The following is a 27376-nucleotide window of genomic DNA, read 5'->3' as shown; positions in this document are numbered from 1 at the left end:
TTTTTCCATTCATCCTAAAACTTGAAACACAGTCTGTATCCTAAAGTCTATGAAAACAAAATTGGCTCAACAACTACTTCCCAAAATTTCTGATAAAAGCAACCAAAAGCCTAACAAAAACGATCCCACACATTTTTTTCCTACATAATCCTCTATAGCTGGACAGGGCCTGATCCAAAGCCCATTTGAACAGTCAATGGAAAGGTTCCTACATATTACTGTACTTGGGCACATTACAGCCCATGCACTGATTTTAAAATTTACCAAGGAAGTTACACATCACCAATTAATATGTATCAGCAGCTTTCTGGTTAAAATACAAGTCAGGACAGGTGTGCAAGCCAGTTACTCCTTCTAATGAAGGCTGCAAGTAATAATGATATGAACTATTGCTCAGGGTCGTTGCCTGACAAGGGGCATTCATGGATACTTTCAGAATTCAGGATGAGAAAATTGGCTGCAGTAGTGAGAAAATCTAAATTTCTATGATCATGTTAAAAAGAGATTCCATCTACAACAGCATCAGAAAAATGGAGTGCAAATACCTTAAACTGAGAAAAGCTACCAAGCGAAGTCAACAACAGGAATGGGGAATCTTTCTGACACAGAAATGTGTCTAAAAGCATATTACAGATGGAGGATTAACCAAAGAGGAAAGAAAACAGTCCAAATATCTATGAACACTATTGAAGTAACCAAACATATATGATGAAAAAACGTTAAAGTAAATTTGTATGGTTTAAGATAACAGATGTTACATATGAAAAAATACCTACTAGATAATCAAATCCATTTCCTTTAAGTGCAGGACTTCTGTAAATAGATCACTAATTAAGCAGCAGAGAGAGAGAGAGAGAGAGAGTGTGTGTGTGTGTGTGTGTGTCAGTCATAAAAATGACCTTTGGAATCATGAATTTCCAGCTAGCAGACCATTTAGAGCCTGATTTAACTCCCACTGAAGTCAAAGGGAGTGTCTCCACTGACTTTAGTAGAAGTTGGATTGAAGTCTAAGCATCTTAGATGTCTGTATATTTTTAGCCATGGTACAGCTTTATTATATCCATTTTTATGACATTCTGTAAGTAACCAGATACTGTTGGTTCTTACCCGATAGTGAGCAAGCTGAAGGGAAAGTTGCACAAAGGCATCAGGGCTTATTTTAGCTTTCTTGATTAACCCTTTCCCAAAAGCATCAAAGGGAAAAGAACAGAAGTCCACATCATCTGCTAGAGATTTCGCAGTGCACAGGGACCTCTCAATCACTTCTTGGCACTAAAAACAGCAACACATTTTTTAAAATACATACATAATACAAAATTGCACTATTTCTTTAAGAAAATGATAAAAAGCTCATTCATATATTTTATTTATAGCTAAATAATATATTCTGCCCCCCGCCTTAAATAAATAGCTAAAAAAATCTGACCAGAAAGCTATTTAAACTCCCATATGCTTCCAGGAATCCAGCAAAATTTTTCTGATTTTCATATTCTGAAATGTTTTCTAAGTCACTAGAGCTTAAATAGTATTATATGATTACATTTATAAAGCCTTCTGGTTCCTCGGGCCCCAGGTAAAATACAGGAAAGGAAAGAAGGGAATATACTCCGTTTTCTGCAGACACCCCTATTCAACTGACTTACATTCACAGTTTTATGTATTAGTGAGTAATTAAAAATGAACGGTTACTGTATAACAACATGTATTTTAGGTAAGCTATAAATGGACAATCGCTTATATTACATAGCAAACAAGTGCTCTGGAGCATAAATTGAATGAAATAATGAAATCTTAGTGACACTAGAATACTGCTGTTAAATCTTTGAAAAATTACGGATAGCCATTTTTCAATGCTGGTATGCACAAATTAGCAAGTGCAACCTAGTTAAGGTCCTACTAGTAATCTGGGCAAAAAATTGAACATTTTTGAAGGAAAGCCTTTATTAAAAGTCCTCTCAGTTTAAGAAACCCAACTGCTGTGGTTGTCTCTTATTCCAAGGCTCCTCATGTGAAACACATATAATTGAACCTCTGAAAAGGCTCCAATGAACTGAAGCATAGAGGGGCAAGTTATCTTCTCTGTAAGGTAACTACTGACTAAGAGAAGTAAAATGAACTCAAGAACTTAGCTGCGGTTTTGCACTCACTTCTTCAGGGATTTCCCACTGTAGTCTGGTGGGGAAAGGAATATTTTGATTGATGTCTCCTTTGCAATGACCATCCTCTGTATAGCCCAGTTGAAGGCAATCAGAAGACATAACATTCTGCAAAGAACAAGACATATGTAACTACATGTATTGTACAATAAAGAGTTTCAGGTTATAGAGTTCAAATGCATTTCATTTTGGAGTTAGGCTAACTCAATTCCATTTTCAACCTACAGAAATATTAATTACTAGATTCAGAACGCAAAACAGTATCTGCAGACATATGTTCATTAATGCACTGAACATTCAATTTCTCTCTCTCGTATTTAGACCAGGCGTGCAGCTCTGGTGCAGGAGTTTTCTTAAAGTGCCACCACAATGGATTTGTTTACTTTAAACCAGAACCTTGCATTAACAAAAGCAGAGACTGAGCTACTGGGATATTAGCCTGATTCTAGATAAGAGCTGCCTCTTGATTTATAAGATAAAGACTTGTAAAAATATCTAGATAATAAATACATGAATGCTGCCTCTTGTTTTTTTATGTTTACTGTAAGCACTTTTTATAGACTGCTAGTATTCATGGTAGAAATATTTGATTTCTTAAATGAACAGAAACAGTTTTACTGTAAAAATGGGAGTTCCACAGTATGTCTTACCACAAATGCAATAAAGACCTTTTCCATAAATTTGTGTAGGTCTCAGCAGCAGCAGCACAGTAAACTAGACTAGAGAAGAAAGTGACTGTCCCACTGACGTCTATATTCTCCTTCTCAACATGAGTCCAAGTTGATATTTGATATCTGGTCAACACAGTGGCAGCACACACTGAGTACAGAACAGGGAATCTCTGTAGCAAACCTGTTATTCCATGTATACTTTCAATCTTTTGTTTCTTATTGAGTTTCTCCACTGGACGGATAGAACATGCCAAACACTTGGTACACAACTGGTACTTAGAATCTAATAATTAATTTACTATATCTTTAGGTATAATCAGCTAGCAGTAGTTAATCCTTTAGAAAATTAAACCAAATTCAATTTATTCTTGGGCTTCTAAGATATTAGCAAGAAGTTGTTTCCACACCCTAAAAGCACCTTTATTAAGGAAAGGAGATAAACAAATAATAGTCAGTGCTTCCCTAAAACAAGAATTAGAAGAATTTTTCCTCTCTAGTGATTGAATAGAAAAGCTAGTCAGAATTAGACTCTTGGGGGCAATCTCAGTCCCAGAATCCCTTTGCAATTTCTAATTAGGGACGACAGAAAGACTACTAGGCTTTTAGATGTGGATATTCCCTGCTGAAATATTAAAAACTACTAGCTAATACCAAAAATGTATGAAAAAGACAAATCACTTTGGACAAATGTATTACAGACAAATGTAAAATAAAGTTGAAATGGTCTCCAAAGCAACCAATTTACCCTTTTTGTACTGGTTTTGAGAGCTGTTAGAGTAAATAAGGGTGGATATATGCTTAAATTCTAAAAGGTGAAAAGATCAAACAATGTTTTGGGGCAATGAACTGTGTTGACAATGAAATAAAATAGGAGGGCCAGGAGACAGAGAAACAGATGGGCATTTAAAAAAAAAGGGGGGGGAGGGCACTTCTTCACTCCACTCACTGAAAGTATACATAACAATGAACAACCTGAACATGTCAATCTGCAGCCCTGTCAAAGAATGGTTTAGAAGAGTGTTCAGCCTTGATAGTATGCTTCCTTAAATTCTTCACAATCACAATTTCATATAAAGCACAAAAAGTAAGAACTTCAGAAATATGCACGCAAGTTGAGTGAAATGCATGTCACAGATTATAAACCAAATAAAACTTTGTGCACAACTACATGTGCAAATTAAGATAACGGGAAGTTATCTACCTTTGTAACTTGAGTTCTATCTGTATTCCAATGTAGGGAAGCACATTGAGACCTAAAAATTGTTGCAAGCAGTGTCTGCTGGTCCACGCCAGCGCCCTGATCGCCTCTTACTCTGCACAGAGAGTATGTTCTAGGTTTGATGCCAAGCTGTGAGATGAAGCGCATCCGGGTTTGGATATTTGACTGCCATTCTCCTGAGTCAAGAGATCTGAGAGGACCAAATGCTGACAGGTGGATTGGACAACTTTTGCAACAGACTTGGAAACCAGAATTCTCCAGGCCACTTGGGGGCACTGAGGATGACTTATGCCCTGTCCAGTCGAATCGTCTGTAGAACCTGAGTTAATAGCGGAATGAGAGGGAAGAGCATAGCTGAAGTGATCTGTCCAAAGCAGTAGGAGAACATCGCCTCTGCAGTGCTTTCCCTGAGCTCCCCTGGAGTAATGTGCTGCATTTCCTATTTGCCTTAGAAGCAAACAGGTCCCAAGTGGGGTTTCCCCACAAGTGAAGATGCTGTTCACTAGTGAATTGTGTAGCTCTCACTTGCGATTGATGGTGAAATACCTGCTGAGGCTGCCTACCACTGAATTCTGGATTCCTGGACAGTACCCTGCTGATAGCATAATGTTTTTTGATAAAATCAGTTCTATAAAGGTGACTGCTTCTATACCCAGGGGAATGGATCTCGCTCCTCCCTGGTTGTTTATGTAGAATATGATTGTTATATTTTCTGACAGTATGAAATATTTTTGGACACTATGAATAAATGGTGAGACTGGATGAATGGTAGAAATGCTTTGCAAGTCTCTCAGACTGCCCAGAGTTCCAGGAGATTTATATGCAATCTGATTTCATCTAAGTGTCCAGCACCACGTTACTGTCCACATAGGCTCCCCAGCCTAGCAGAGAGGCATCCAGAATTATCGTCTTGTTGGGTGTAAGGGATAGGAAAGGAACCCACAGAGACTTGTCCAGGATTTTTCCATCAAGTTAGCGAGGCCCTCACTCTGATGTTCACGTTATACTTGCCTGGTGTATATATACACACTATTTGGAGCCAAGCCCACAGGCAATGTAGTGGAGTCTGACAAATAGCATGACAGAAGAACAGGATGCTATATACCCCAAGAGAAAAAGGGAAATCTGAACCAATGTTCAAGGGTTGTGCATGATCTGATCTATCAAGTTGATCATGGCGTGAGATAAGCCGTTGCCCTAATTGGTCTAGACTTGTTCCTATAAATTCTATAATCTGCTTTTGTATCAAGATAGACTTTTCCATGTTTACATAGATTTCTAGGGATAACAGATGAAGCAATGATGAGGCTGATGCAACGGCTTCTAAGCACACCCTTCCTGCAAAAAGCCAGTCGTCTAAATATAGGACAATGGCAAAGCCATTATGTCTGAACTGTGCTGCTACTACTACTAGAAATAGAAACCCTTTCCTTGATGTTGAAGAGGCACCTACTCGATCACTCCCCATTGGAGGAGGGATTCTACACCCTGGAGGAGAATCTCCTCGTGAGAATGGTCCCTGAAGAGGTATAGGGAAGGAGATTTTGGAGAGGGTACGGAGAGAAATGTGATGATATAGCTGGAATGGATGACATTCAGCACTCTCTTGTCTGTTATTACACTTCAGCTGTGGGAAAAGAGTGCTAGATGACCAAGTATATGCAAGGATTGGATGAAAATGGCATCAATAGTGGTTCACAACTCCCAATCATCCCATCAAAAATATCTACTGGCGGGGGGAGAAGAGGGAAGGTTGGGTTAAGGTGATTGAGGTGCAAGGTCCAGGGTATTATGACTTTTGCATCCTCTGTCATGCTCCTTGCTGACTCTGGATGATGTACAGGAGAAAGGGAGAAGGTCTCTCTCCCAGCCCAAGTCTGATTGGGTCCAAATAACCTTTTCCATGAACTGCTTTTTAAGGTGGAATTGCAACACCTGTCAGGTTCTGCTAGGGCTGGAGTGACAGATATTGCACCTCGTGGAGATATGTGCTTCTTTAAGGCAGCGCTGGTAGTCATTTCTGACCAAGAAAGAGTAAGGGCAAAGGACACAGTTTTGAAGCCCAGTGCTCTGGGCATAATCTAATTTCGTACCAGGAGGCAGACAGGTTCCCAGGGAGGAAGGGTTAGAATCTAACTAACTAAATTAATACAACTAAACTCTATCACTAAAGATAAAACTTTGAAATATTTATATGTTTGAAGTCTAGAAAAAAGGAGACACTCCAGACCCTGGGAGGTTCTGACACAGGCCATATGGCAGTAAGAAGGAAGTGGAGAGGCAGTAGGTCCACCCTATCCCTTATACTCTTGGTGCAAAGCATGAGGAGAGCAGAGGTGCAGGGGCAAATCAACGGACACTGCTTGGAAAAATTTTCTGGTCTCAGGCATATGGAGCACATGCGTACCCACATGAAATACTAAGAACTCACATATCAGACACACAACTTTCTTAGTAAGCATAGCTTTAAACAAACTTTAGCCTCAGGATTCACAAAACAGAACCAACCAAGATGAGAATCCTTTCCATTACCTTACTTTGTCAGCTATAGAAACACTCACCTCCCAAAGGTGTCCAACAATAGGAGCATCTGCCCAAGAATGCTCTGTATTCAGGCCCATTTTGCCATTCTTGAACACTACAAGAGTGAATGTTTTGTCAAACCACCTTAAAAAAAAAAATTGGAGATTTTTTTTGTATGTTTAAAAGTTTTCATTCAAAGTGACACCTTGTTGAATCTCTCTTTCAATTAGATATACCAGCACACAATTCCAGGTGACGAATAGAAGAGAAAAGATTTAAAAACATGCTACAGAAATAACCAGCCTATAAATTCACTGGGCCAAATGCAATAGAAGCAAAAACAGGTGCAACTCCACCAAAGTGAATAGAGTTAAACAAGCTGATGTATTCTGTGAATTTTGCCTGTCAAGTAAATTTGGCAATGCTAGATTATAATTTACAACTGTATATTAGGATTTGTATTTAAAAGCTATGTAATAATAAATAAAGGCAGTTAACCATTTTACTTCTGTTTGAAAAATCCAGATATTGAAAATTTCTAAGTTTTCAAATAGACAAGTGCATTTATTTTTAACTAAAAGAAAATCTGAAATTTTAAAGTTTTCTTGGGGGCCAAACATCATCACAAACTTAAATGTTGCTTGTTGTGGTTACTCACAAACTTCAGCATGACTATGACGCTACAACTGGCTGTGAATTATGAAAAGTAAGACACAGGTACATATGATGCTTAAGAAACATGGAAAAAAAGTGACTGATTTAAGTAGCAGATTGAACACACACACCACTCTGGTAAAATAATAAATGACAACTTGATTACCAGATGACCAAAACCCACAAGAGTATGCAGTGCAATTTAAAGGACACACACAAAAGGTAAACACCACACTACGCTACACATGAACCAGAATCCTCTTCAGTAAAGTAATGTGACTAAGTGGCACTGTTCCCACCTAAGAACATAAGAATGGCCATACTGGCTCAGAGCAAATGTCCATCTAGCCCAGTATCCTGTCTTCTGACAGTGGCCAATGTCAAGTACCCCTGATGGAATGAACAGAACAGGTAATCATCAAGTGATCCATCCTGTCATCCATTCCCAGCTTCTGGAAAACAAAAGGATAGGGACACCATCCTTGCCCATCCTGGCTGATAGCCACTTGCTCATTGTGACTATGAGGCACTGTTCCCACCTGCTCATTGCTGTACCTGTCGTAACAACTGCCATGCAGAAGAGACTTTGCATATGTATCCATTGAAGTCACTGGATCCTCTTCCCTGTAGCCCTGCTCAGTTTCGTCCAAAGTCACAAAGAAAGCTGCTTTTTCCACAGCATCCAAAGACTGCTTGTTCTTTCCGCGTCCAAAATAGGCCTGACGAGCCTTAGCCCAGGGTACTCTGCAGCCAGAATTTCAATTTATGGTCATATTATGTAAATTGGTCAGTGTTTTACTACCTTTAAGAGCACAGTATGATTCTATAGGGCAATCTTACTTTTTAACAGATTTAAATGTCCTTTGGCTTTCACCCTCTGCCTAATGAATTTATACTAGCAGTAACAGGTGAGGATATTGCTACAGATATTCTTGAATCAGAGTCCTGGATGAAAAAGGAATTACTACCATCAGAGGCCAACTCAAGTAGTAGTACACAGGCAGGATATTTGGTTTTCAGGAATTAAACATGTGTCTGGTACACAAAATGCATACTACACATTTTGCACATTTACAGCCTAACAAAGCACAACTTTTTGATGTACCTCTGTGGAAAGTCACATACACACTAGAAATTAGATATAAAAGGTCACAAAACCAATCTACAGGTGCTCAAATGCTATGACAAAGGAGACCGATGTGTAAACCTGGATAGATTCACACATTTAGCTTAAAACTATGCTAATGAAATGGTTATGTCTGAGATATTAACTTATAAATGTCTGAATATCTGAAGTCCGAGTCCAAGAACTGTAACTCACTTCTCGTATGCAGATGGCTAGATTTTTGGAGTCAAACATGTACAATTGCTGATTGATATATATATATATATATATATATATATTTGTGAGTGTATTTGTATAATTTATATAATATAGATACCCAAAATGAGTGTTATAATATAAATAAGACTGTACTCTCCAAAAAAAAGTTTATATACTATGCTATTGAATTGTACATTTAACATACGTTACATTTTTCCATTAAGATGTGCATTTGAAACCAAAAACCTTAAAAAGGAAGTGAACAGTGTAAAAATAAGGAACCATTGTGCTTTCATGTATTTGTTTTCCAAACCAGAAACACGGGGACAAATTGATCTCTGGTGTAAGGCTACTGAATTCAGTGAAGTAGTAACAGGGATAAATTCAGTAAAGACAGTCAGATTCTACTTTCTCAATTAGATATGCATAAATTAGGTTGGAGTAACACCACTAAAGTTAAGGGAGATATTCTGGATTTACGCTAGTGTAACAGCAGAATCTGATGAAGTGTCTTGATTTTAAAATTTGATAATTTTAGTAGGTATGGTAATGCCCCAGAAAACCGATTATACAAATGTTCATTAGCCATCAAATATTGTTCAATTAAACACTTATTGATTCACTTTTGTTTCATAATTAAGGCAAGCTTCTCAAACTACAAATAGGCAGAAGGTGTGCATGAAGGTGACCGGTCACTGCCAAGTTACTTCTAACTCAAACCAGAAAGGGTTCAACGTTGTTTCACATTACAGTGATATGCAACAGCACAGATTATGGAATAATCAACTAACTGCAGACAGTAAGGTTCAGAAGCTGTCTCTGAGCCTGGCATCTTTAAACAACTGTCTTAAAATATCAGAAAAGTTACTGTTTAAAAAAATTCATACCTATCTCCTGCAGTCAGAGCTGCTAACTTCTCTTCTCCAGCCTGAGGTTCTGAACTGTCATCTAGAATTCTTTGCATCTGCTGTTCAATTTCCCGAGGCTTCAACAGTCTACCATCATGATATAGCCAGACTTTGAAATAACGGCCCTTATGATACACGACAATGTGTCTGCTGTCCTTCATGTGCTGGATAGTGTCTAAAATCAGAATCAAGGTTTGAAAGCAACCTTAGGTCATGTGATGTTAGGATGCAAACAATCCGATACCGAATGTTTAACTCTAAAGGGCATATGCTTACCATAAAATACCATTGTGTCTAAGCATACTTGTTTACAAAATATTAAATCCCACATTTTCATTTGATTTATAATACTGGCGACACATTATCTGAAATTTAGCAAGAAAATACTGCTATACAAAATAGCCAAACAAAACCTCTAAATTTTATAATAATTTCATATATACATAATGCAAACACTTTCTAACTTGGGTGCCAGTGTTAAGCAACTAAGAAAGTGACCTGAGTTCCAGTTCTGTGATATGGCGAGGAAGTCAGTGCAGGAAGGATGGGCATAAAAGTGGCTTTACATCACCCAGGCTCTTCAGCTAGTTGGCACCAGCCACAAGTTAAAGCAACCTCAGGGCTGCCCTAACTTATGCCTGTGGCCCACAATCACATCTGTTCTGGCAGCTGGGAATAGGCGGAGGGCAGCAATGCTACCGCCACATCCCTCAGATGGGGGCTATGAAAAGGGTAGTGACGTAAGGAACATTCTGACACTCAGGGATTCAACTCTATATTCGAGGATTCTTATCTGGCCACAATTCACTAGTTTTATGGCTCCTTTGTGCCTTTACAAAGGGACCACACCTCTTGACTGAAAATCAGGACCCTGCTTTTCCAGCGGTTCCAATTGCCCCCAGCTTCCACTATTTCAATAAGAATTTCAGGTGATCCACGCCTCTCATGATGAGACCACTTATTTAGGTGCCTAAATATAGATTTAGGTGCCTAAAAAAGTATGAAAAGATTAACATATTACATAAGTAACTGTCTCTAAACATTTGTTCTATTACTAGAAGAATGTTATTTCTGTACATCTGTAAATGTCTGAAGAAAATTGCACGGGTTTCCTATGGTAGCGAGGGTGGACTGACCAGATGATCTCCCTGGTCTTTTCCATCTCTGAGGTCTAATATAAACAGTTCACTGTTGTCATAATATATTTAGTTGTAAGAGAAAAAATTAAAATAAGAACTGTTTAATGGATACTGTATTGAGATAATTAAGGTTTCATCACTGGCAGTGTGGAAATGAAATACATTTTTAAAGCATAAAATTCCTATTTTTAATAGATAAATGAAAAACATGCTGAAACTGAAAAGAACAAACAGGACATGAAACAATGATTAAGGGAAAGTGATTAATTATTTTATGAAGATGACAGAAGATTTTCATACAAAATACTTTAAGTTTGCTGCCTGGAGCAGCAGAAAAATTAGGGTGCAACTGTGGTGGTTTTCAAATGTACAGAATTTACTTTAACTGTAATTTGTTACAACAACAGTATGCCAATTTTATATCATATTTCTGCAAAGCTCAATGCACAGAAAGTATATGAACCAGTTACACGCAGCGTTCCTACATTTTCAGTATCAAGGCCTATTTCTTTTCAGAGTATTCCAAGTAATTAGAGTACATACACTGAACTTGCCTACAGGTCAGAGATTATTTCTCCAAGCCTCTCTATGCCCAGACCATTCTTCAGGCCAGTGAGAGGGATATAAAGGGGGGAGCAGTGCCATAGTCTTGCTTTCCTCCTTGCTCATTTTGGGGCAACATGTACCCCAGAAGCAGACAAAAAGAGCAGTCTCTGTAGTCCCTGGACCTTTTGGAGGTCCTTTCCCTTCCTTCTATGCCTTAGTCAGGGACATCCTGGCTCCAAGTGACAACTAACAACTACTGGTGTGAAATGTATTTCCATTGGTTCTGAGAAGATTCAACCAAGTATTCACTTTTCTGACTGAGGATTCTTGATGGCTTAAATACTCTTAACAAATTGCTCCAAAGAGGAGAATGGGCCTGTTTTTGTTAAGACTTTTGTTTTAAAACAAAAAGCTATCTGCTTCTGAATCCAGTTTCTTTGGTTTTGTCCTGAACAGAAGTACCATATATACTTGTTCATAAGCCGAATTTTTTTAGTAAAAAAGGGAAGCACCAGAGAAGGGGGTCGGCTTATAAATGGGTATAGAGAGGGAGAGGTGGGACACAGACCCTCTCCCCAACAGAGAGAGCAAGGAGAGGCAGCACAGCCAGAAGGGAAGAGGCAGGGCCAGAGTCTCTCCGCTTCTGGCCACCCTGCTCTCTCCCCAGCCTCCAAAGCAGCTGCAGCTCCGGGGCTGGCAGGCTGGGGCCATGCCACCCGGCCTGGCCCCACCCGCTGGAGCAGGCTGCGGCCACGCCGCCCGGCCTGCCGGAGCAGCTGCAGTCAGGTCAGAGACATCCTCCCCTAGCCCTCCCCAGATAAGGTGGGAAGGGATGAGATGGGGAGAGTGTGGGGGTCCCAGGCTAAGGATGGGGTCATGTGGGGGGTGGTCGCAGAGGTTACTCCCCTGACTCCCAGCTTCTCCCCCTCTCCCCCCCAAAATATTTCCCCATCATTTGCTGTCCTGGCCCGTCAGGACAAGCAGCTGGCGCGCCGGGACACTTTGTTTACTTAGGTTTACTTCCGTGCCTGCAGACACTCGAGGTAAACAAACCATCTCGGCCCGCCAGCGGCTTATCCTGATGGCCCGGGAGCCAAAGTTTGCTGACCCCTGAATTATAGGGTTGGCTTATGAACAGGTTATACAATTTTTCCATTTTTACTTATTCATGGGGGGGGGGGGGGGGGGGGGGGAGGTCGGCTTATAAACGAACCGGCTTATGATTGAGTATATACGGTAATTGTTTTATTCCGCAGTGAATCATTACCTTGTGTTTATGACACCACAATCCACCACCACAGAAGTTTATATCACACTCACCATTGGGACTTCATTGTAGGATTAAGTAACAGAAGATGGGATGCAGGATATAATTTTAAGAAATGGCAAGAAACATTTTTAAAAATGCCAAAGTGTGTAAAATGTATGTACCCTTGTATATTCGCTAGGATGCTCTCTTTTGTAGCAATTTATAATTGCTGGTTGAAGATCAAATTAACAACCTTAGCAGTTCAGCTCTCACCTGAAGACACTTTAGGGGATAAGAACATAGCTCTAGTTTCCCAGCCTACTTGATCCACAGTTTCCCAGATTAACAAGGGTACCAACTACAAGAGTGTTTTTTGTGATATGGTCACATACCATCAACCCATTTCATACAGCCCAGTGATTTGTACTAGTGATGAAAGGTTTCATATCCCTTTGCTAGTCCCCAGAACTACCAGTATGTATAAATCTCTTATGAATGCAGACCTGGAATACAACATACACAATTTAAATAATAGTGCCTTACTTTCTAGCCATTCCCCTTTCTCTCTTTCTAAACATTTTAACTACACCTATCTACTATGTCCTATTTATATTGCTCTACCATTAGAGTGACTTGTGTTTGAAGATAGCCCAAAACTTTTACAATTATTTAAACCTTACGATTTCTGTAAGGTAGGTGAATATTTTTTTTCCCTACAGGTAAACTAAGCACAGGAAAGTAAAGGGAACTGCCTAGTGTCACACAATAAGTGGCAGACACAGAACAAATTGCAGGAGTAGACTCCCCCCTCTATTCTAACCAGTAGACACTCCCTTTATTATACTGACAACCTTTCACAACGCGGTGGAAGTAGTTCATAACTTTGAAGAATTGAGCCCTTAATTATTATAAAATGCAATATAATTATCTTAGAGAATGTTACGGAGAAATCACAGTTTGGATAAAAAGTGTCATTACTATAGGTGATTTCAACCGTGACATCTCTTACTATGTACAAAGAAGGTTAAGATGCAAGTAGGGTCTAAAAACACTGACAGGACTAAAACTGTACCTGTCTCTATGCCTGGTATACGACTAGTGTTGAACATACGTTCATACTGAGAAGAGCACATTGGGATGGTATTTTGAATCATAAGCTGAAAGGAAAAAAGGAAAGTCAAAAACAAAATAAAAAGATTTCAAATGACAGAGAATGGAACTCTCATGGAGGTAAAAACGTAGATAAAAACCAAGAAGGACCTTAAGGAACAGAATAGAGAAAAAGTAAATAAATAACAAGGCAGCAAACAGTTTCTTAGGGCCAGCTTCTAAACAAAGGAAAGGAACAGCCAAAAACCATTAATCTGTCAGAATACTACCGTACTAATTGAAGTCAGTCAAAAAGGAGAAATGTCTCTGCAACTATTATGCTAATTTGCTAATCGCTGAGAAATGGTCATGGCACACATTCAGTTTAACATAAGAGCATCTTTTACTCCTTTTTCAGGTTTTGCTCTTTGAAAGTACAGGTTTAGCAGCTTATGAATATATTAAGAGGACACCCTTCGGAAATATTCCACAGACTGTTTGGATTCCCTGATGTTCCTTGTCCTTGGCTGGCCCCGCTTACCTGTTTCCTCTCCTGGGATACGGGAGGTATTAAACATTCGCTCCCACTGAGCTGAGCAGAGTGGAACAGTGGATCCCATCAGAAGAATCTATGCCGCAAACGTATGTTACAATTGCGTTTTTATATATACAATTAGCAAATTGAGAGAAAAAACACACAGACTGGTTAGAGAGAGACTGTAGGACAACGTGAGGATTCTTAACACATCAAAGACCTTTTTTCCCCCTTTCTTTCCAGTTGTCCCCTGACCTACCCATGTTAGGTTCCATAGTTTTTCCACTAGTTGTATGTACACTGCCCAGCTACTCCGAGCTTCCACTTTAAAAGCAGATCAAAGCTGTGGATTTAACAGATTTAAGGTTTTCTCAGTGCCAATCACTGATGCAGAACTTCATATCATCCACTGGGAGTTGCCTCTTCACAGCCTCTGATTCCTCACAGTTACATAGCATATCAGTGAATATATTTTATATATGTATATATGCAAGAGAACAGATTCTTATTAGACTGCAGGTCTCTTAAAACAGTCATATGATCCTAGGTCTCAAGCAGAACTGATTCCCTCCATTAGCAGCATTTATTCATTAAAATAAACGGCCACGAAACGGAGTAGAAATGAACTACAAACTGAAGGCACAGAGGAAAGGGGAAGCCCTTCGTATGAACAGAAAAGCCATTGGCATGGCATTACCTGTACATTACTCAATTAAAAATAAATAAATAAATAAAAATCTAGTCATCCTCCTCAGACTCATTCAATGACTGTTTTTAAAACAAACTGTGATACCATCAAAACGGAGAGAGGAGATATTCATATTTAGAAATGTTTTCTTCTAAAGTTTTCAAATACCATTTCAATAGTGGTTCAGAATTTTCTAGCCTTATTTTTTAATTTGTATAGGATGCAGTGAAATGGACTAAAGCCATAAGGCCCATATCAGAATCTGAATTTCCCCAAAGTTTGGAACTATTCAGATGCTGGGTTTTGGTTTGCATCTGTCTCTAGTATGATTTCCGGGACACATCCTTCAACTGCTTCAGTTGCAACATAACAGTAGAAGTCACTTCGTTGAGATGCCTGCTTTAAAAAAAGAAGATGGACTAGGAATCTATTTTGTCCAGTGGGTTCCTACAGCCCTATGTGATGCATTATTGGTATGCAGTATCCATTTCAATGGCATGCACAGAAAGGATTTTCTAGCTCTACACAAGTTTTAAGCTACTTTTTGGTTTGAAAATGCCTCTAGCCTCCTAACTTGTTTAGCGCTTAATGTCTACACAAAGGGCAGTGAAATGATCTGATCTTACCCAGGTATTACAAAACCTTGATTTCCTGATGCTTTTTATTACTCTCCTCAAGGCTGCACTTTTTGATAAAGTTACCGAATTTTTACATTTAGTTTTCAGGGATTTAGAAGTTTGAAGTTTTTCAAAATTTAGCACAATTTTACTTATTTTAGAACTGAAGTACTGTGAGGATAGACTGGAAATGTAGTTAGATGGATTTCTGCCACTGAGATTTATGGTAGTTGTCACATTTCAATTTCCACATCAATATGCCCATTAAATAGGTTCCTCCATTTTGCCAGGTTTATTTGCCGAGGTGTAAGGACTCAAGGTTGGCCCTGTTTGTCCTTTGTGTGTGCGTGCATGCACACACATGCTGCTCTCTGTATTCTTAAAATGCAGTATAAAAGTAAACAAAGAATGCAAACTATTCCGGCATAACATTTCTGCTGCTCCTGGAAAATGTCATTTTCATTATTATCTGCCTTTTGTCCATTAAAATCTTATTGCACAAACCTTAAAACTTGCCTTAAAAACCACCACCACCATAATTGCATCTTCCTACAGGGTAGTACAGACTTCTGCAGTTTGAATATATTATCATACTAATTAACATGTATGTGCATCGTTGCCTTCTACTAGACAGAATACTCAAGTGTAACGTGACTATTTTGCCCTCCAGTGGAGTGCAGCCCACAGCAAAGTTAAATTCAAACACTACTGTAGCAAAAGGAAGTTTTCCTTTAGCTTCCATTGTAGAGGTCTACATCTTTTTAAATAGAAGGTCCCACGAGTGGAGTTTTAACTAGCAACCACAATGAGTTTGCAGCCACGTTAGCTACAGTTACATACACTGTACCTTAACATAAGGCACTACTTCTCTCCTAGGTTACTTTTCAAAACGGATGCTGATTTGTTAAAAAGTAAATTTGAAGACATTAGAAACTACTAAAATGGATTTACATACTGGCTTGATTTCCTGTCTGTCCAGTTTTTTCCTGTAGAGCAGGGTGGCATGGATAACATTACCTGCTCTAGCTGCCTGCAGGGAAGTGGGAACAACATACAGAAAGTCCTGAAGATAGAAGAAAGATAAGTTAATATATGTACTATAATTGCCAAACTCCATTCAGCAAACAGAGTTCATTAATCATGCATTAGTCAAAATACAATTTTCCCCATAATTAATTCCAGCGTCATTACAGAAAAGGCGTTCATGTAGGGAAACTGGCCAAGTCACTAGCCATAGTGTGCTTAACAACTTCCTACTTTAAACAAGTTTTCTTAAAAAGTCACAAAATAATAGCAGTACCTGCTCCTTGAGTATCATCAGATTGAAGACTTGTTGACTGAAATCTAGTGTATCGAACAGTTTACTTAGCTAGATCTACAGAACAAGCACTACCGCAGCAGAGCTGCAGCTACACCACTGTCAGCACTGTAGTGTAGCTACTTGCTGCAGCGACAGAACAGGTTTTTCCATTGCTGTAGTAAATCCACCCCCTCTAGAGGTGGTAGCTAGATTGATGGAAGAATTCTTCCATTGACTTAGCAGTGTCTATACTAGGGCTTAGGTCAATTTAACTGCATCTCTCAGGGGTGTGAATTTTTCACATTCCTGAGCAACATAGCTAGGCGGACCTGCATTTTAGGTGTAGTCTGGGCATCACACTTGCAACAGAAGAGCAATACTAAAAACCTTAATTCAAATCAAATCATGGAGACAGTGAAGCCTGGAAGCAGTTAGTGCTTGTTTTCTGATAACAGAAGTTCATATATTTTTACTTTCAACATGTACATATTCAAGAATTTAAAGCAGCATCTAGTATAACAACATGCTTGTGGATTAAGTAGTATATGGAGCTGTGATGAATTGGGGCTATGTCTGTACAACTTATAAATTCCGATTGACATCGTGAAGTTGTATTATGAAAAACTGCTGTCAGTGCCTGTGGCTTGATCTACACCTAAAACCTCACACCACTAAGAGACACAGTTAAGTTGAACTAAGCCCCAGTGTAAACCAGGGGTAGGCAAACTATGGCCCGTGGGCTGGATCCAGCCCGTGAGGGCTTTGGATCCAGCTGGTGGGATTACCACCCCCGTGGCGCCGTGAGCTCCACGCCACTCCCGGAAGCGGCCAGCACCATGTCCCTGCAGCTCCTGGGGGTGGGGGGGCAGAGGGCTCCACATGCTGCCCTCGCTTGCAGGCACCGCCTCCCGCAGCTCCCACTGGCCAGGAATGGGGAACCGCGGCCAATGGGAGCTTTGGGGGAGGTATCTGCAGGTGAGGACAGCGTGTGGAGCCCTCTGCCCCCCCTCTTCTTCAGGGGCCACAGGGACATAGTGCCAGCTGTTTCTGGTAGCGGAGCGGTGCAGCGCAGGGCCAGGACATCCAGGGAGCCTGCCTGAGCTCCACTGCGTGCCACTGCCACCCTGGATCCGCTCAAGGTAAGTGGCACCAGGCCAGAGCCCGCACCCCTCCTGCACCCCAACCCCCTGCCCTGAGCCTCCTGCCACACTCCTCCCTCCTGCCACACTCCTCCCCCCTCCCCCCTGCCTTGAACCCCTTGTACACCCCAACCCCTTGCCCTGAGCCCCTTCCTGCACACCGCACCCCCCCCCGCACCCCAACCCCCTGCCACAGCCCTATATTCATGGCCCTGCATGCAATTTCGCCACCCAGATGTGGCCCTCGGGACAAAAGTTTGCCCACCCCTGTAGACAGTGCTAGGTCAATGGAAGAATGCTTCAGCTGACCTAGCTACTTCCTTTTGGACAGGTGGATTTACTACAGTGACAGAAGAACGGCTTCCCTCGCTATAGTAAGTGTCAAAGCTTAACACACCCCCAGAGATCCAGAGCACAGAGACTAGGATTCCTCTTACAGAAATCCTAGTGGGCGGTCAACAGGGAACTCTCACTAGAATCAGTCATAGGCATTTATGAGCCAAGAGGCAATGCTTGTCACTGTAAATAATTAGTAAACTCTACAGGAAGTAATAATACTCTTTGAACTTCTAAATCTGAAGTAGAGTCCTACCAAATAAAGCAGAGCTAAAGACAGAGGAACTGAATTTCTTATGAAAATTCCATATTAAAAGACATGAGCGCTTTTGTAAGATATTATGTGCAGACTATGCCAGCAGGAAGAAAGCACAGATCATATCAGTTAGTAGCAATGGAGTTAAGAAAGGAAGTATTAAAACAAAAGATAACAGGAATCCTAAGAAAGAGTGTTTCTATAAAAAGGTTTAGAAGATTTACTTACCATTGCATAGTAATTACTATTAACCATAATTGGCCCACGTCCTCTTAGGTAGATATATTCTTCCCACCAGTCGCTAACCTACAGAATGAAGAGAACAAAATTTAGCATAAACTAATTAGCCTGTACCTCTGCTCTTCAACTGATTCAGGTCCTCTACTGTAGTGGCTCCAAAACACTGGGTAACATTATACACCAAGCAGAAGGAAATTTTTTTTTTTTAATTAATTCTGAGTGCTGAAGTGTCACTGTTTGGGGAAAGAGAGCCACAAGGACCCACGAAACTAAGGTCAGAAACTCAGCCTTAACTCTCAGGTAAGCAACTTTTGAAGCAATCTCCCATCTTCTCTTCAGACAGTATTTTTAAAGTGTCCTTATAATACGTATCATAATAAAGCTTCTGAAATATTATTCATCCTATGGTAGAGCTGCTCTAGGGTCTGTATAAGCTTGTTCAAGCTACCCTGTATAGCTAAGATTTAGACAGGCCAGTAAGATGTGTTTTTGTGACCTCTTTTCCCCCCTACCCCAAATGCACCCTCCCAACACACCCCTCACCCACCCATCCCGGTGGCTACAGCTTTGTTTCCCTCTCTAACATGTACACATAATTGGACAGATTCACATCTGCATTAAGTTCATACTCAGTGCAGCTGAGGAAAGCAGGAGGAAAAGGTGGCTCTAAACCACACTGCCCTTCCACTCCCTGGATCCCAGACTGGCCAAGTGGAGAAGTTGCAAGTTAATTTAATAAGCAAATATAGCAGTAAGTAGGTTTTGAGTCCTGTTCAATGACAGACAGGAAGCCTGGTCTAGAGTAATGAGATAGGAATTCTTAAGTTCTACTCATGGCTCTGCCACTTACTCACTGTGCAACACTGAGCAAGTTATTTAAATCATTGTCTCAATTTCTCCACCTAGAAAATGGGGATATCAATACAGTAGAACCTCAGCGTTACAAACACCTCGGGAACGGAGATTGTTCGTAACTGAAATGTTTGTAACTCTGAACAAAATGTTATGGTTCTTTCAAAGTTTACAACTGAACATTGACTTAATACAGCTTTGAAACTTTACTATGCAGAAGAAAAATGCTGCTTTCCCTTTATTTTTTTTAGTAGTTTACGTTTAACACGGTACTGTACTGAATTGTATTTGCTTTTTTTGTGTGTGTCTGCTGCTGCATGATTGCGTACTTCCAGTTCCAAATGAGGTGTGTGGTGGACTGGTCAGTTCTTAACTGTGGTGTTCGACTGTACATGTACTCACCTAGTACACAGAGGTACTGTAAGAATTAATGGATATGAAAGACATTAAAGATGCAAGTGCAAGGCATTTTTAGTAATTTTGGTTTTGGACTTCCTTTAAAATTACAGAAGATTGAAAATTGAAAAAGCATGTATTAAAATCAGGAAAAAAATGCAACAGGACAGAGTTAAAACTATGTGCTTTCATAAGAGCCTTTGGGTCATCTGCTTACATAGTTTGTGGCCCACCAGGATTTCAGTTTCAAATACCACTGTAGTTTTGGTCCAAGATTAAATGCAAAATCTTTGGCAAGACCCTCCATTCTTTTGAACTGTTCATCATTCATAAGTGGCTGAACTGAATCCAGATACTAGAATAAATACAGAAAAGAATTCATGTCAGTGCCACGGCTTTCACCAGAGCTTATTGTCATTTATTCACAAAGAGCTTAACAAACAAAGGGAAGTATTCTAAAGTCTGTTTACAGGGTTTCAGCTGTAACAGGTGTTAGTAAAAAATAATTGAGCGCATACATCTTGAAAGACAGAAGCTCATTTTCTATTACTATATCTATTTCTCCCCTTCAAATATGGTACTTTCTCTTCCCATTCCTACCTCATGTACTCACTACTTGCTACCAAATCATAAATGAAAGCACATCTATTAGCATAGAATTTTTGGAAAAGTGATTTTCCTTTTAGTAGGTGATATATTTTATATTATGAATTAAGTATTTCCTTAATTTTGAGCCATTTTAGGTATGTTTTTTTTAGTTACAGGGGACTGAATTAACTATCACTATTTTTGTTGCCTATTCATTTTCATATATAGTTACTTTGCCTAAGGCCAGCAAAGACTCATCACCTGCAAGAATCAAAATAAGCCTAAAACTGGTTGGAATCTTGCCTAAAGGAATTCCTAATACAAAGCCTATTATAACAGGAGCACTATACTTAAGTAACATCAAGAATACACAATACAGATAATGAAAGCAAGGGATATCAAGGACTCTATCCCAGTAAATCACACTCCATTGTGTGCTGCTGTATCTACTGACAAGGCATGTAATATCGTGCACTTATCCACTGAGAGCCTAGGCCCAAAGATAAAGATTAAAGGAAAAAGTGTCAATCTTTAACTCTGAATTACCCTTGGTCTGTCATAGCCTTTATTTTAATTGATACATAACTGTGTTAATCTGTTACTAAAATTGGAGGGATTGGAATGTTAATAGCATTAACCACTTCAGTACATTTATCATATAAAAGACACTGAAAACCATTACGACATTTGGAATCAAATTGTGAAAAAGTGAATTCAGCTCTTCCAACAACACACCCTGTTAACAGTGTTTTCAACAGCTGGGACCGGCAGTCGTGGCAAAGATGTCTGAAAGCTGTACAACATTGGTTTACAACCTGAGAAAAGCTTTACCAGCCTCTGAAATAAAAAACAAACAATCTATTACATTCAAAACAACAAAGTATGTGTGAGATGAAAATTAATCATACCCTAGCTTTTCATCAGTAGGTCTTAAAACACTTTACAAAAGAGGTAAACATCATTATCCCCATAGTGCACTTTGGAACTCAGGAGATCTGGGTCCCCAGCTCAGCCACCAACCTGATGAGTGACCTTCAGCAAGTCACTTTACGGGTATGTCTACACTACGAAATTAGGTCGAATTTATAGAAGCCGGTTTTATAGAAATCAGTTGTATACAGCCGATTGCGTGTGTCCCCACATAAAATGCTCTAAGTGCTCTAGTCGGCGGACCACGTCCACAGTACCGAGGCTAGCGTCGACTTCCGGAGCATTGCACTATGGGTAGCTATCCCACAGTTCCCGCAGTCTCCGCCGCCCATTGGAATTCTGGGTTGAGATCCCAATGCCTGAATGATACAAAACAGTGTCGCGGGGGGTTCTGGGTACATGTCGCCAGGCCCCTCCCCCTCCCTCAGAGCACCAGCAGACAACAGATTCGTGCCTTTTTACCTGGGTTACCTGTGCAGACAACATACCACGGCAAGCATGGAGCCTGCTCAGATCAGCTCACCGTCACCATATGTCATCTGGGTGCCAGCAGACGTGGTATTGCATTGCTACACAGCAGTAGCAGCTAACTGCCTTTTGGCGGTAGACGGTGCAGCATGACTGGCAGCCGTAGGGCTGCATTGCACCAGCCCCTTGCCTTTTGGTAGAAGATGGTATATTATGACTGGTATCCATTGTCATCGTACTGCAGTGGCTGTCAATCATGGGCACCTGGGCAGACATGCAACTGTCTCGATGATGATGCTTATCAGTCGTAGTATGCTATTTTCTGCCAATCACCTAGTATTTTCTGCTAAGCACCCAGAAGAGGCCAAGGGCGATCTGGGTGCTGGCAGACGTGGGGCTGCATTGCTACACAGCAGCAGCCCCTTGCCTTTTGGTAGAAGATGGCATATTACGATTGATATCCGTCGTCGTCGTACTGCGTCTCTATCAGTCATGCTGCACCGTCGGCTGCCAGCTTAACATGTAAAAAATAAGATTTGTTCTGTATGCATTTGCTTCCCCTCCCTCCGTGAAATCAACGGCCTGCTAAACCCAGGGTTTTGAGTTTAATCTTTGGGGGCCATTCTGTGTGACAGTTGTTTTTATTTCTCCCTGATGCACAGCCACCTTTCTTGATTTTAATTCCCTGTACCTGTACGCCATGTCGTCACTCAGCCCTCCCTCCCTCCCTCCTTCCCCTGGTCCATCAGATACTAGTTTCGCGCCTTTTTTCAGACCAGGCGCCATAGCTAGCACTGGTATCATGGAGCCCGCTCAGCTCACCGCGGCAATTATGAGCACTATGAACACCACGCGCATTGTCCTGGAGTATATGCAGAGCCAGGACATGCCAAAGCGAAACCCGGACCAGGCGAGGAGGCGATTGTAGCGCGGCGACGAAAGTGATGAGGAAATGGACATGGACATAGACCTCTCACAAGGCACAGGCCCCAGCAATGTGGAAATCATGGTGTTACTGGGGCAGGTTCATGGCGTGGAACGCCGATTCTGGGCACGGGAAACAAGCACAGACTGGTGGGACCGCATCGTGCTGCAGGTGTGGGACGATTCCCAGTGGCTGCGAAACTTTCGCATGCGTAGGGGCACTTTCATGGAACTTTGTGACTTGCTTTCCCCTGCCCTGAAGCGCCAGAATACCAGGATGAGAGCAGCCCTCACAGTTGAGAATCGAGTGGCAATAGCCCTGTGGAAGCTTGCAACGCCAGACAGCTACCGGTCAGTCGGGAATCAATTTGGAGTGGGCAAATCTACTGTGGGGGCTGCTGTGATCCAAGTTGCCAGGGCAATGAAAGACCTGGTGATATCAAGGGTAGTGACTCTGGGAAACGTGCAGGCCACAGTGGATGGCTTTGCTGAAATGGGATTCCCAAACTGTGGTAGGGCCATAGACAGAACCCAGAGCACCAAGCCACCGAGTACATAAACCGCAAGGGGTACTTTTCAATGCTGCTGCAAGCCCTGGTGGATCACAAGGGACGTTTCACCAACATCAATGTGGGATGGCCGGGAAAGGTACATGATGCTCGCATCTTCAGGCACTCTGCTCTGTTTCGAAAGCTGGAGGAAGGGACTTTCTTTTCGGACCAGAAAGTAACCGTTGGGGATGTTGAAATGCCTATCGTGATCCTTGGGGACCCAGCCTACCCCTTAATGCCATGGCTCATGAAGCCGTACACAGGCAGCCTGGACAGTAGTCAGGACCTGTTCAACTACAGGCTGAGCAAGTGCCGAATGGTGGAATGTGCATTTGGACGTTGAAAAGCGCGCTGGCTTACTGACTCGCTCAGACCTCAGCGAAAAGAATATCCCCAATGTTATTGCTGCTTGCTGTGCGCTCCACAATATCTGTGAGTAAGGGGGAGACATTTATGGCGGGGTGGGAGGTTGAGGCAAATCGCCTGGCCGCTGATTACGCGCAGCCTGACACCAGGGCGGTTAGAGGAGCACAGCAGGGCGCGGTGCGCATCAGAGAAGCTTTGAAAACGAGTTTTGTGACTGGCCAGGCTACAGTGTGAAACTTCTGTTTGTTTCTCCTTGATGAACCCTCAGCCCCCCCCCCCCACCCGGTTCACTCTACTTCCCTGTAAACCAACCACCCCACTCTCCCCTCCCCACTTCGAGCACCACTTGCAGAGGCAATAAAGGCATTGTTATTTCACATTCATACATTCTTTATTAATTCATCACACAACTAGTGGGATAATTGCCAAGGTAGCCCTGGATGGGTGTGGGAGGAGGGAAGGAAAAGGACACACTGCATTTTAAAACTTTAACTCTTATTGAAGGGCAGCCTTCTGATGCTCGGGCAATCATCTGGGGTGGAGTGACTGGGTGGCTGGAGGCCCCCCCACCGTGTTCTTGGGCGTTTGGGTGAGGAGGCTATGGAACTTGGGGAGGAGGGCTGTTGGTTACACAGGGGCTGTAGCGGTGGTCTCTGCTCCTGCTGCCTTTCCTGCAGCTCAACCATACGCTGGAGCATATCAGTTTGATGCTCCAGCAGCCGGAGCATCGACTCTTGCCTTCTGTCTGCAAGCTGACGCCACCTATCATCTTCAGCCCGCAATTTGCTCTGTTCATCCCGCGATTCAGCCCGCCACCTCTCCTCTCGTTCATATTGTGCTTTTCTGTAGTCTGACATTGACTGCCTCCACGCATTCTGCTGTGCTCTATCAGCGTGGGAGGACATCTGCAGCTCCGTGAACATATCGTCCCGCGTCCTCCGTTTTCTCTTTCTAATGTTCACTAGCCTCTGAAGGAGAAACATTTTCAGCTGGTGGAGGAGAAGGGAGAGGTGGTTAAAAAAAGACATTTTAGAGAACAATGGGTACACTCTTTCACGTTACATTTTGCTGTTCACATTACACAGCACATGTGCTTTCATTACAAGGTCACATTTTTCCTCTTATAGTGAGGGCCTGCCGGTTTCGTGTGAGAGATCACTCACGCAGTGCCAGGCAACAGATTTCGGCTTGCAGGCAGCCATGGTAAGCCACAGTCTTTTGGCTTTTTTAACCTTCTTAACATGTGGGAATGGTTTCAAACAGCAGCGCCCTCATTTCCCATATCAAGCATGAATTGGGTTGGCCATTTAAAATGGGTTTGCAATGTAAAAGGAGGGGCTGCGGTTTCCAGGTTAACATGCAGCACAAACCCAACTAACCCCCCTCCCCTCCCAGACCCAATTCTCTGGGATGATCACTTCACCCCTCCCCCCACCGCGTGGCTAACAGCGGGGAACATTTCTGTTCAGCAGAGCAGGAACGGGCACCTCTGAATGTCCCCTTAATAAAATCGTCCCATTTCAACCAGGTGACCGTGAATGATATCACTCTCCTGAGGATAACAAAGAATGATAAGGAATGGATGTTGTCTGCATGCCAGCAAACACCGGGACCATACGCTACAATGCTTTGTTATGCAATGATTCCAGACTACGTGCTACTGGCCTGGCGTGGTAAAATGTCCTACCATGGCGGACGGGATAAGGCAGCCCTCCCCAGAAACCTTTTGCAAAGGCTTTGGGAATACATAAAGGAGAGCTTTCTGGAGATGTCCCTGGAGGATTTCCGCTCCATCCCCATACACGTTAACAGACTTTTCCAGTAGCTGTACTGGCCACGATTGCCAGGGCAAATTAATCATTAATCATTAAACACACATGGTTTAAAAGCAAGCGTAATATTTACAAAGGTACACTCACCAGAGGTCCCGTGTGCCCTCAGGGTCTTGGGTGAGTTCGGGGATTACTGGTTCCAGGTCCAGGGTGACAAACATATCCTGGCTGTTGGTTTCTCCGCTTCCTTGCTGATGTGAGCTATCTACATTACCTCCATCCTCATCTTCCTCGTACGAACCCTCTTCCCTGTGTGTTTCTCCAGTGAGGGAGTCATAGCACACGGTTGGGGTAGTGGTGGCTGCACTCCCTAGAATGGCATGCAGCTCCGTGTAGAAGCGGCAAGTTTGCGGCTCTGCCCCGGACCTTCCGTTTGCTTCTCTGGCTTTGTGGTAGGCTTGCCGTAGCTGCTTAATTTTCACGCGGCACTGCTGTGCGTCCCTGTTATGGCCTCTGTCCTTCATGGCCTTGGAGACCTTTTCTAATACTTTGCAATTTCTTTTACTGCTACGGAGTTCAGCTAGCACTGATTCATCTCCCCATATGGCGAGCAGATCCCGTACCTCCCGTTCGGTCCATGCTGGAGCTCTTTTGCGATCCTGGGACTCCATCATGGTTACATGTGCTGATGAGCTCTGCGTAGTCACCTGTGCTCTCCACACTGGGCAAACAGGAAATGAAATTCAAAAGTTCACGGGGCTTTTCCTGTCTACCCGGTCAGTGCATCTGAGTTGAGAGTGCTGTCCAGAGCGGTCACAATGAAGCACTGTGGGATAGCTCCCGGAGGCCAATAATGTCGAATTCCGTCCACACTACCCCAATTCCGACCCGCAAAGGCCGATTTTATCGCTAATCCCCTCATCGGAGGTGGAGTAAAGAAACTGGTTTAAAGGGCCCTTTAAGTCGAAAGAAAGGGCTTCGTCGTGTGAACGTGTCCAGGCTTAATTTGATTTAACGCTGCTAAAGTCGACCTAAACTCGCAGTGTAGACCAGGCCTACCTCTTTGTGCCTCAGTTTTCCAATCTAGTGTTCTAGACACTAGGACACATTGCCTCTGTTGTATAGTAAAGGCCTGGTAAATGCCTCTGTTCCCATCCTAAAGGCGACAGGAGAAATGTCTATGATGTAGACCATAAAAGTTCTCTATAAAGTGTTTTTCTGAATAGGTTTACCTCTTTGAAGACTAGAGGATTGGCAAGACTGAAAATCGAACTTTATCTATATGGTGTCTCAAAACCTATTCTATCACTGGGTTAAGGCCCATGCTAGAATAAGAACACTAGCTAGCTACAACCATGTTTTAAAAAAATTAAATATTGTAACTATGTTTGAGAACCATTTACCTACACAGTTTTAGCCTGATATAAAAATCTAACGTAGACAGTGTTTTCCCCCCCACAAAATATATATTCCTAACAGAAACCACTGGCCCAACAACTCCATAGCACAGTTTCTAAGAATGCAATGAAAACAAGTATAAGAATGCCAGTGTTAATAATCAAGTTTTAGTGTATGTAGGGCCTTCAAGTGCCTCAAGAAAGTCACCAATTACAGGAAGAAGGCAACACACTTGGCATATCATCATTAAGACTGAGCATTTCTTTCCCACCTTCTTCAAGCCCTATATGGAAGGAACCCTTCCACCTATTGCAGGTCCTGAGCACTGATCACATACACTAGACCTACACTACTATAAAACAAAAGGCGAGATCATGCCACCTCTTATATCTACACATGGAGGGGTTCCACTTGATATGGATCACTCCACTTCAACATAAAGGGGAGACTCAAGTTTTAGCTCTGTTCTCCCTACACCCATACCCAAGAACCCAGTGGAGTCTTCTCTGTGTGGTTCACCATCCTCAATGGAGGGGGCAACT

At 41.9% G+C, this 27376-nt stretch overlaps 1 protein-coding gene across 5 annotated transcripts in view; it reads right to left on the bottom strand.

Annotated features, from left to right (window-relative positions):
• The window catches only part of CPT1A (carnitine palmitoyltransferase 1A), a 72263-nt gene that overhangs the window by 14808 nt on the left and 30079 nt on the right, over positions 1 to 27376 (bottom strand). For 4 of the 5 annotated variants that reach the window (XM_034770436.1, XM_034770437.1, XM_034770438.1 and 1 more), the window contains 10 exons: positions 21161 to 21262; positions 20055 to 20192; positions 18578 to 18655; positions 16274 to 16381; positions 14020 to 14107; positions 9435 to 9630; positions 7779 to 7967; positions 6608 to 6713; positions 2148 to 2264; positions 1108 to 1272 (listed from right to left, as the gene is read on the bottom strand). In XM_034770436.1, coding sequence (XP_034626327.1) covers positions 1108 to 1272; positions 2148 to 2264; positions 6608 to 6713; positions 7779 to 7967; positions 9435 to 9630; positions 14020 to 14107; positions 16274 to 16381; positions 18578 to 18655; positions 20055 to 20192; positions 21161 to 21262 — 1287 coding nt within the window. Of the gene's footprint in view, positions 1 to 1107; positions 1273 to 2147; positions 2265 to 6607; positions 6714 to 7778; positions 7968 to 9434; positions 9631 to 13461; positions 13547 to 14019; positions 14108 to 16273; positions 16382 to 18577; positions 18656 to 20054; positions 20193 to 21160; positions 21263 to 27376 lie in introns of all 5 variants that reach the window. The other variant, XM_034770435.1, reaches the window with a different exon arrangement.

The sequence above is a fragment of the Trachemys scripta genome, chromosome 4 (genome assembly GCF_013100865.1).
Source record: "Trachemys scripta elegans isolate TJP31775 chromosome 4, CAS_Tse_1.0, whole genome shotgun sequence".
Classification (NCBI taxonomy): domain Eukaryota; kingdom Metazoa; phylum Chordata; order Testudines; family Emydidae; genus Trachemys; species Trachemys scripta.
Note: the sequence above shows the minus strand (reverse complement) of the source record. Positions and strands in the feature narration are given on the sequence as shown.